Source organism: Zeus faber, assembly GCF_960531495.2.
Source record: "Zeus faber genome assembly, chromosome: 8".
NCBI lineage: Eukaryota > Metazoa > Chordata > Actinopteri > Zeiformes > Zeidae > Zeus > Zeus faber.
Window position 1 is genome coordinate 23495665 of NC_137195.1, and position 11369 is coordinate 23507033.

An 11369-nucleotide genomic window follows, 5' to 3' on the forward strand; every position below is an offset into this window, starting at 1 on the left:
TGGTTTATAATTGAGGAAATACAGAACGTATAAAACATGCTCTGAATGTTACGGCTCCGGGGGGCGGGGGGGAGACACAAGCTTGTTGACCCAGGAAAAGGAGGCGGTTGAACGACCCGGAAAGGGAGGTTGAAGTCCGTCGCTGCCAAGACACAACGGCATTTGGACCAATCGCAACAAGGCGACATCTCAGAAGGAGAGAAAGACAAAGTTTGCCTCAGGGGCAGATCACCACGTCAATTTGTTCCAATCTTGTTTTGAACACGTGTTTTCGGTCCAAAACTTCTACTTCTTTTTAAGTGCACCTCCGCCTTTAGTCGCTCAGGGCACTGTATATGTTCAAGTTCAAGAGATTATTTATGACAAGCACCTTTTACCTTTTTAACTACATTTAAGAGCAAGTATTTATATACTTAATTAGAGATGTCAATGTCCGTAGAGTAATTTTGGCAGGGCATTTGTACTTTTACTGAAGTAAAAGGTCTGAGTATGTCCATCACCGGTTTCAAGACCTTATTTTTGGTTTTGTTGATGCTTAATTTACCATTGTTCTCATGTATTTTAACTTGTCTCATAAGAATTTGCATCTTTTTGTGTCGCGTCTTTAGGAGATGGAGCGAGAGATTGAAGAGTTCTGATGAGGAAGATTTTTTTTCTCTTCTATTTTCTTAGAAATATACACATTGTTCTGATCGTATATTCCCTAAAAAAGCTTTTTGTTTGTTGCTGTGCTTTTATTTAATTAAAGTTTTTTGGTTTTTTTTGTTTTGTTTTTTGTTATATGTGCTGTCCTGAACTTTTTACTGTGCACAACAATAAATTAAAAGCAACATATGAAGGATTGGTGTCACGCTCAGTGTACTTCTAAATCAAATACATTTGAAGTAGTTAGGAATTTCTTATCTGGTACGGTAGCGACGACAACATGGAAATGTCAGCAGAGAGGCATCAAATCTCTGCTACAACTGCGTCCTAGGGCGGCACAATATGATTTGTTTTTCTCCACCACAATTTGCTCCTCAACATCATAGTGTACAACTTTTAAAAATAGAAAATAAACACCGGGCAGCTCATGGAGGGTTGTGCAGTGTCGACTGCATGTAGCACTGTGCGCTGCCGTCACTGGGGAAACACGTCCGCAAGGCGAAAGGTCTGTTTGTTCTTTCAAACCTTGCTCCTAATGCACATTTTGTAGATTGTGAATTTGTAAACAAGACTTTTTTTTTTTTTTTAAACCTTATTTTCTTGAAGTGCCATTTTTGTGACACCACAAACTTTGCAGTCACTCTCATAAATTGAGCAACATCATTTAGACACTTATCCATGCTTGTATTGTCTACATATTTATTAATCATGTACAAAATGCACTGTGCTTGTCTATATACTAGCAGCCGTAATGCCACGTAGCCCTGCCACAGCCTTGTTTACGTTTTATGTTTTATTAAGTATATCCAGTGTTGTGGTTACTTTTGCGTATTTTAGAACTTGGGGTTTGCAATGATCGAACGAGCCACGGCGATTTCCCTGTACTGCCTATGAAAATTCCCCTCGGTCCGATTCTCGCACAGGGGAAAAGTCGCCCGCACAGCGCTGGCCTCGGGAGGAAGGGGAGCGCGGCATTAGCATGCGCGGTAAATAAAAAAAGGCGCTGTGTGCGTGTGTGTGCGTGCGTGTGTGTGCGTGTGTGTGTGTGTGTGTGCGTGTGCGTGTGTGTGTATTGTCCTCGGATGGCCCTGCGCGCGGCCCGTCCTGCCGAGCGCGCGGGTCATGTGAGGACGTGCTGGCGCGCGGCCAGCACGAGCCCCGCACAGACACTCGGTGGGAGCGGTTCCGGTTCCGCCTCGCGCTTGTCACGCACATGTGTAGCCGCGCGCGGAACACGCGACGTGCCATGCGTGACGTCCGTTGTCTCGTTGTTTTTCGTTTTTTTTTTTTTCGTTATTTATTTTTAATTATTTTTTTTTTTTTTTCAATTCGAACAAGTACACCAACGCCAAAACGAGCAGACAGTCGCCGAGGAATGACGTCAGGACGTCTCTCGGTGAATAATGACGCGGTTTTGATCATTAAAAATTCTGCCATTATAAAATAACTGAATCGGGGTCAGCGACGGCAGTCGCACTGAAAATCGCGGACTCGCTCTTTAACTGCTCCGCTCGTTGTTTCCAACAACTTTAACGGGGGGACGCTTTCGGCAGAGGTGCTGCTAAGAAAGGGAGGGAGATGGCCGGTGTTTCCAGCATCTGCACGCAGCGGCGGTAGACCGGAGAGGCGGCGGGGCTTCTTGTCTGTCTGCCCGCTCCCCTCCGCCGCCGTTTGGGAGAACCCGCAAGCCGAGGTACCGCAGCCCCGCTCGGCGTGAGGCGTCGGAGGGTCCGCGGAGGAAGGAGACTGCAGCGGAGACCTCACACCCCCACCCCACCCCCCCCCCAAAAAACTGAATTAAGAAAGCGTCTTCTCTCCCTATCGGCCAAACGGCAGTTGTGGTCCATTACAGTAGTTACAGTAAGTTTAGAGCTGATCAATGAGCACTGGCCCGGCTAACCGGGCTAGTTTAGCCATCTTACACCCGGGCCAGGCGCCTATTACAGCTGAACACAATGTGTTATATCACTGCTTAATCAGAAATATGGGCTGATAACATACATTTTTTTATTGGAAGTTTAATAAGAAATATGATTACAATAACACATTCATCAAATTAAATTTGATGAGATACATTCATGATATTAAATAGATTAAATAAGCGTATTGTAAGTCAGCGATCTTGATACACATGTAGAACCAGTATAACCAGCAATTACAAATAATCAGTCCTACAGCCATTGCTGTATTCTATGAAATATATTAAATATGCATCTGGTGCGGACACCTGTCCGACAATGATTGATTGCTCGTAGGACAATACATTTTGGTAGTTAATGCAAATCTCTTCCCGTTCAATTTGCAGATAACTTTTTATTTCAGTGAGCCCAAATTGTCGAGTATGATATGTAGGATATTTCTCTCCATGAATTCACTGTGATGCCTGTTGCTTAGATTACCACCTGCATGCATAATGAAAACTATAAGTTATTGCATGATTTTGCATTTAAATGCCTAATAAAAAAAACACACAATAGAAAGTTATATATATTATTTTGCCATATCAAACATTAAGAAGTAATACAGTTACCAAAGCAGGTCCTCACTTGATTTCTGTCGCTGATTTCAACACCCTCCATTTTCAAAATGGTTCAAATGGTTTTAAAGTTCAAATGTTATTTGGCCCTTGAGCAAGGTTAAACATTGCCAAAACTTTGTAATATTACTTTGTAATATAAAAACTGTTTCGCGCATTTGGTCAATGAAAAGTTGACCTTTGGGTTGGGTTGCGGGTGATCAATTGATATTATCAGGGTTTTTTTCAGTGGCGGGGTCAGAAATATTTAGGTGAGTTTAAAACCGACAGTTGGATCTGATAATACATTCTTCCATATCACCCAGCCCCATCTTCTAGTGATCGGAAGAATCTGCCAAAAACAGATAATACTTTTATCCATGCCTGCATTAGTAAAACATTCATTTAAGCCAAAACCGGAAAATCCTATTTAGGTAGCAGCATGATAAATTGGACCAACATCATTATGTGTTTATTTTATTTTAAGTATTTATGATGAATTTTCTCTCACACACTAGAAATACACCCTTTGGAGACACGAGCATGTGACCCTAGCTTTCCCCGAAGACTCACCAGCCTTCAACAACTTCGGCCCCCCTCCCCCTAGTGAACGCTAACCAGAACTCGGCACCCCGGGATGTCGAGCCGCCGCAAGTCGACCACGCCTTGCATGGTGCTGTCCTCAGACGTGGTGGAACAGCAGGAGGACGAGGAGGGGGGGTGCGGCACGAGGATGGAGACGAAGGGGGAGGAAGAGGCTCCGAGGGAGGAAGGGAAGGAGAGGGAGGAAGCGGGAGCGCCAGAGGAGCTGGGTGACGCGGTGGTGGTGGTCACGCCCACGCCTCCAGACACAGGTGAGAGTCTTGGCGTTCCCTCGTTGTCTAACCAACATAGATGGATCTTTCCTATTCTGTGTTGAGGCCCGGAAAGTTCCCTTCATGATTCTGTGTTGAGGACACCAGTTGAAAAGGCTTACTACCATACTGAAGCCTTCAAAGCTGAAAGGCCTGAACCCCTTGTGATGAGAGTTGTAATTGCTCTGCAGACGAGCCCGGTCTCCACAGGGAGGAGGACCCCTCCGCCCTCCAAGGATCACTGAAACTTGGTGCTGCCGACCCGCCGGAGGACCAGTTGGGCGACGATCCCATGGCGCCGTCGCTGGAGCAGCAGTGCGACTCGCCTGAGGAAGAGCCTCCGGGGGAGGGCGCAGACCCATCGGCCGGGGCTGCCATCTCCCTCAGCAAGACCCCCATCATGAGGATGAGGGGCAAGGCGGAGCCAAAGAGGATAGCCGTGTCCCTGAAGTCGGCAGACGAGGCCGCGGAAGGCTTCGGTGGAGTAGGAGGAGTGGGAGGTGGCGAGGGCGAGGAGGGAGGGGAACAGGAGCCCATCGAGGCTCCGCTGGGGCCCATGACGCCCATGGAGATGCTGCTCCAGGACTCCATGAAGTTCGGAGGGGGCGGCCTGCTGGTCAACCTGCCTTCCGCTGAGCATCACAAGAAATCATCGGTGCTCAACCCCGCGATGCTGCCCGCCAGCCTGGCACAGGTCGGTATCAGTTCTGACATGTGTTTGTCAGGCGATATTTCCCTAAACTACCGAGCATGCCCCGACCTCTACCCAAGACTATGTTGGATACATTGTTTGCTATGCTAGATATCTAGCCTGCTATTAGTTGTAGTTTTTTCCAACTGAGTAAGGATGGAGGTACATTTTAACGTACGTACTGTACACCCTTTATAGAAACTGCTGCTCTTCACAGAGATCACGCCGACCAGCCAGGATTGAACAGCGTTTAAATAGTAAACAGTGCCAAATGAGTTCAATGGTGCTTTCTGGTAAGATTTTCCTTCAAGGAGATTAGATTGATCATTTCAAGCGATCTGTGAACAGCTAGCTTTTGAGCAGCTAACGGTGGTGAGATCTGGGATCTCAATTCCATGGTGTTTGCCATGCACTGTCATTTCGACATCCTGTTTTCTTTTGACCCCCCTTCAGCGGGTATTGTGTCAACATTAAACATGCCAGCCCACACACAAGGCCCTCATTTTGTGTTAATGAACAGGTCTAGCTATGTTCAAACTAAAATGTGATGGATAGTTACATGACATCAGAGAGGTCTCATTACAACAAGGTTGCCTAACTTGAACTACAGTACATCATCTTAATACACGCAGAGCCTTTGATGAGTTTGGGAACTAACTAATAACTAACTGACCTATTTGTGTCAATCAGCAGACTCTTTTGAGTACTGAGAATCAAAAAGTATAAAAGAAGAGGCGAAGAAAATAGTACTTAACTTAGAAAGTTTTCATGAAGATGTAGTTGATTGCCTCGAGGTTGTGATGAGTAGGCTGGTTGCAGAACAAATACCCCAGGGCTAGTGAAGCGATAATAATACGCTTTTTGACTCCATTTCACTCTGTGTGTGTATGTCCTTGTGTGGCAACGTAGAGTAGAGCTAGGAATAAAATTGCACATGAAAACATAACTTTGTAAAGATCAAAAATGAATGTTGAGTTTTTGTTTTTTGTGTTAGTTTTACCTGTATTTGTGCATTCATTGTTTTATCATTACTGTACATATAGTGGTCATTGTGCTTGTAGTTTTAAAATAGAAAACTCATATTTTAGACACACGTTCTTAGTGTTTTAACATGTTTTGAATAACAGTGATATTACGAAGTGACACAACTTCCTGTTTCTGGTCTCTTGCGTTAGGCCAGATGTAGCCAAAGGGCTGATTTGCGGGAGTGCAAAACAGTCCACGGACCATTTTTTCAGTCTAACATATTAAGACTATCTGACTATAATGTGAGCTTACCGTTTTCGAAAAGGAGATTAAAGATATTCGTTTTTAGGCTTAAACGTTTGCCACATAGGACTGCATTTACGCACAGTGAGAAGCTGCAGCAGAGTGGTAAGCATTCAGCGAGGTTTGTGCTATGAACAGGTATAAATGGTGGGAACATTTTAATCAGGTCTGGGATGAATAATGGCGAACCTATCCTTCAAAGGATGACTCCCGTTTTTGGTGAATTAACATTCCCAAATTGAGACGAGAAGGTCAATACCAATCCCTGTCTCCAGAACCGAGATAATGGCGGGGCTGCGTGCTCTGTTAGCTAAATGCAAGGCTGCAGATACGATCAACAAGCCTAGCTCCTCTGAAACCAAGATCTTAGTTGTTTTAACTGAGGCAAAATTTTGAACTATTTTTATGCATAACCAGTCTTCAACTGTATCCCGTTGGGCACAGCTATTATCAGCTGTAAAGTGCCGCTTCAAGTGAGTTTCTGGAAAAGATAGGCAAAAAGCTTATTTTCCCCCAAAAACATCGCTTTAAGATTTGTGATTTGAGTATGGGAATTCAAAATTACATTTTACGATTTTCAAGCGCATCATTGTAAAACAAAGGTCATATCTATCTCCTCTGTTCCACGTAAACTGAAGTGTGAATTTCTGCTCCACATTGTATGGAAGTTTCACAGATTATCTGAGAATCTCTGCGATTACAGTACCATTGGTAATGTTCTGTGTTGGAGTACCTCTGGCTGTGAAAAAAGATGTAACAATGCAACTCGACCATTGATTATGGAGTCATGGAGACGGTGACAAAATTGCACAAACAGAACATGAATCCTGAATCTTAGATTATTATTCCAACCACTAGCGGTCTCACAAAGCGTTTTCTTTCTCCGTCCTCCTAGGTGCTGTCAGCTCTCCAGGCCCAGCAGAGCCCAGCAGCGGCGGCAGCAGCCATACAGCCCCAGCTCCTCATACCACTCAGCAGCATTCCTTCCTACAGCGCAGCCATGGACTCCAATCCCCTGCTGGGCAACATGTACAAGAAGTTCCCCTACCCCTCCATGGCTGAGATCGCCAGCCTGGCGGCACAGACCCAGTTTACGGAGGAGCAGATCAAGGTGGGTGAATACCTTCTTATTTTACATTCTTTATTTTATTTCACAATAAAAAAAAAAAAATTGGTTCATGAATCAATACTGGTGTCAAATTTGCACCGCCAGCACAGTGTCAAATAAGAAAATACTCTCAAACATCACATAATTGTATTTCCTAAGTCCTGTTCTTTCCCCCTCTTCTCCCCCTCACTAAGTGTCAAACAGGCTCTCATAAAAGGATCTTTAAAGCCAATTTTATCCAACTCTTTCTCTTCAGGTGTGGTTCTCAGCCCAGAGACTGAAGCACGGGGTCAGCTGGACTCCCGAGGAGGTGGAAGAGGCCAGGAGGAAGCAGTTCAATGGCACCGTGCACACGGTGCCACAGACCATCACCGTCATACCTGCTCATCACCTGTCGGCCGCCGCCAATGGCCTCCAGTCCATCCTCCAGACCTGCCAGATTGTGGGCCAGCACGGCCTGGTCTTCACGCAGGTGGGTGAAGGGAAGGATATAATGTTGCAGTAATTGTTAATAATTGATTTCTCATGTGTTCTCATATTCACAGAAATATTTTGAGAGTCGGTCTATTATTACTTTGACACCTAGATTCTGTGGTGTTTGCCGTGTGATATTTTAAATTCAATTCTTTTAGTCAATGTTGCTCCGTCCCATGGGGTTCTGTTTTCTACACTCTGGGAAAAAAAATTGTAATTCTCACCGGTGGCGTCAACCTTTTTTTGCTTCTGCTTTGTGCAGGTGGGTCCAGGTGGCAACCTTCCAGTGACCAGCCCCATCACCTTGACTGTGGCAGGGCTGCCCAGCCAGTCCCAGAGCTCCAAGGGAGCCTCCTGCCAGCCCAGCCCAGGGAACAGTGAGCTTAAACGGGCCACCACGGTCCAGCCGCCTTCCCTCTCACCACAGGTGGAGATTTACTGTGTTCTCAGAGATAAATGCAGTTTTATTTTATGGCTCTGCTCGTCATTGTTATCCATTAGTTTCCAAAATATCTTCAAATGTCAAAATTCTCCAATCCATAACCCCTGTCCCCTTGCCCCTTCTCAGGAGAATTCGGCCCTCAGTGCCGACACGTTTGGCATGCGGCCCAAGAAGTCCAAGGAGCAGTTGGCAGAGCTGAAAGCCAGCTACCTGAAGAACCACTTTGCCAGCGACGCTGAGATTGCTCGGCTGATGAAGCTTACCAACCTAACCAAGGGGGAGATCAAGAAGTGGTTCAGTGACACGCGCTACAACCAGCGCAACTCCAAGAACAGCCACGTCATCGTCTTTCATGATGGGGGCGGAGCTGGAGCCGGAGGGAGAGGGGGTGGCGGCGGCGGCCTCGGCGTGGGTGTTGGTAGCGGCGGCCCCATCGTCATCGACTCGAGCGACGAGACCACCCCGACGTCGCCCCACCCTCCCCGCACCCCCCCAGTGAGGGAGAAGGAGACGCGGCCCAAGACGTGGAACCCCTTCCCGGACTTCACGCCGCAGAAGTTTAAGGAGAAGACGCCAGAGCAGCTGGTGGTCCTTGAGGAGAGCTTCGAGAAGAGCGTCATCCCATCCGACGAGGAGCTGAGCCGCCTGCGGACGGAGACCAAGCTGACGCGCAGGGAGATCGATGCCTGGTTCACCGAGAGGCGTAAGGCGCCGGCCACCGCCACCCCGCCACTGACGGAGGCGGGCGGTGGAGAAGCGGGCAGGACGGACGGCCGTGAGATGACCTCTCCCCTCCCCCCCCCCTCCTCTTCTGCGTCGTCTTCTCGCAAGGGGAGTCAGACTCCGCCCCGCGGCTTCGGCAAAGATGCCCGAGACAAAAGCAAAAAGTCTCCCGAGCAGCTCCACCTTCTGAAGAGTGCCTTTGTCCGCACCCAGTGGCCCACCACTGAGGAGTACGACCGGTTGGCGGAGGAGAGCGGCCTTCTCCGCTCCTATATCGTCAACTGGTTCGGAGACTCGCGCTACTCCTGGAAGAACGGCCATCTCAAGTGGTTCTACCAGTACCAGAGTGGTGGCGAGGGGCTGAACGGCGGCCGGGCCGGCAGGGCAGGGACCGGCAACGGCCGGAAGAGACGGGCCCGGAACCGTGGATGGGGGCGCTCACGGACTCGGAAGCAGCCCAAGCGGTCTGCATCGTCGAGCTGCGAGGTGGACAGGCCGCCCCCCGTCAAGTTCAAAAGTGGACGGGACATCCTCAAGGAATACTACCTGAAGTACCGCTTCCTCAACGAGCAGGATCTGGACGAGCTTGTGGCCAAGAGCAACATGAGCTACGAGCAGGTAATGAAGCATTTTCAGGACAGGATGTCTGTGGATCATGTCAATGTCTGGAAAGAGTATGACAATCAAATAAGCAAAAACTAAGCCCTAAATTGTATTACAAAATATAAGATAAGATTCTTTTTTTTTTTGCTATTTTGCCTTCAGACAGGGTTCTTACCGGTCCTTGAGGTCCTCAGAAATTGAAGTACTGGAATACCTTGAAAATAGCCCATTTTGTCCTGAAGTGCTTGAATAGTCCTTAAAAAAAACACAGTCATTGAAAATACCATATGATATTCCCCATGGTTTGTTATTCAAAACGTGACGTGATAAAAATGTTCCAGCATCCCTTTAATGATATAGATATATTAATAATAGACAATGAGACTAAGATTATATTATATTTTAATTAATAAAGATCACATTGAAAATTTACTATGCTTGTTTTGTCTTTGAAAAAAAAACCCAGTGCTTAGAAAAGTACTTGAAAGTCCTTGAATTTCATTTTGTAATGCTAGAATGAACCTTGCTTCAGATAACCAACTAAAATTGCATGGGCAGTTGTATTAACTATAGAAAAATATATACTTGTATTACACCTTGCTTTTACAACCCACTGACAGACTCAATTATTAATTGGCTGTTAATATTACCTATTATATTATATTACCTATCAATGTTACCTATTACCTATAAATAAAACTCAAAATCTTAAAATTTATTTAGATGAATTTGTTGTTTGCTGTCTGCCTCTGAAGTTTCACTGGGCTGGGAGGGCTGGGTATTATTTGATACTGAGAACCAATTCAATTCAATACTTTTAAGTACTTTTTAGTATGGAGTTATTAGAACATAATGTTTGTCTTGTAAATCATTTTCCTCCCTTAGAGTCATGGAACGTGCTTCTGTCTGTCTTGCATAACATGGCTTTTGGTCTCAGATCTTTGGAGGATGTTCTCACATACCGATACTCAATTTGAGCCTATTTCTGGACAGATAGTATCGGTCCATCGCTAACTAGAATCCCCCCACCCCACCCCCCGCCTCCAACAGGTGAGGGAGTGGTTTGCCGAGGTCCAGCGACGCCTGGACGTGGGGTCGGACCCCTTCGAGGAGCGAGCTGAGCCCAGGAACGACGGGAACGGGGTAGGAGGCGAAGGAGGGAGGGAGGAGGGGGGCTCTCAGGAAGCCGCCCCGTTGGCCGCCGGGGAGCAGAGTGCCGCCGCAATGGGAGGCGAGGACGACGAGGACGAGGACGAAGACGAGGAAGACGACGGCGACGAGTCTGACGAGAGCGAGGTGTGGCAGCCGTCTCGCAGCGTTAGGAAATCCCTGTCGGGCTCCGAGGACTAGAGGCCGCTGGGCTGCGTTCACCACCGCAGCCGTTGCAGAATGTTACTAAATGTAAATATAGTCAACAGTGTGCGCATGCAGCGCTAAGCGAAAGCCACTCTCTCCAAGTGGGTTTGCATGTTTCGATCGGTCACGTGAGTTTGTCATAGAGTCAAAACATGTGAATAACATTTACATGATGTCCACTTTCAACAACACGTGCATATGGCCCTCCATGTTGTGACAATAGCAGCAGAGAAGAAAGCTTCCGACGTGGTAAGTGTACACCAGTGCATCATTTGACAGAAGGCCTTGCTTCCAAATATCTGGCACTTGATGTTCCACAAAAACTGATCTGATTTAATCACTGGCAACAACCACTTTATGTCTCCTGGTTATTCCTGATCGGATGACGTGCCCCGCCCTAGGTGTGGTGGCTTTCACCTACACGGCCCAACAAAACCTGTTCATGATAATATGTGAGGTAACAGTGTTGTTTTCAGATGCACTGATAGAACAGTTTTGTATAAAGTTGCCAACTTCTTTATGTCACAAACTGCCTCTCTAGTCAAGCCACTCCCAGAATGCATTGCATGGCCATTTGGACAGAGAATGAATAGGACTGTTCTGATATAAATGCACTATTAGACTATTAAGGATATTGCAGATGAGAACAGGGTCTTTGAAAGGACGATATTACTGGGAAAATTATGAAA

General features: G+C 46.6%; 2 protein-coding genes across 2 annotated transcripts in view; both read left to right on the plus strand.

The window, feature by feature from the left end:
• atad2 (ATPase family AAA domain containing 2) overlaps positions 1 to 834 on the plus strand; it is a 35693-nt gene extending 34859 nt beyond the window's left edge. Inside the window, exon 29 of the mRNA XM_080004961.1 lies at positions 609 to 834. Within this exon, the coding sequence (XP_079861087.1) occupies positions 609 to 638 (30 nt within the window). The 3' untranslated portion in view covers positions 639 to 834. The remainder of the gene's footprint in view (positions 1 to 608) is intronic.
• A 2963-nt stretch (positions 835 to 3797) lies between these two features.
• On the plus strand, positions 3798 to 10674 carry zhx1 (zinc fingers and homeoboxes 1; the record flags this gene model as incomplete). The annotated part of the gene is made up of 7 exons (XM_080005563.1): positions 3798 to 4014; positions 4206 to 4708; positions 6870 to 7085; positions 7339 to 7554; positions 7819 to 7983; positions 8125 to 9339; positions 10375 to 10674. 7 exons carry the CDS (start codon positions 3798 to 3800, stop codon positions 10672 to 10674), a joined length of 2832 nt encoding a protein of 943 aa, XP_079861689.1.
• Positions 10675 to 11369: the final 695 nt, after the last annotated feature.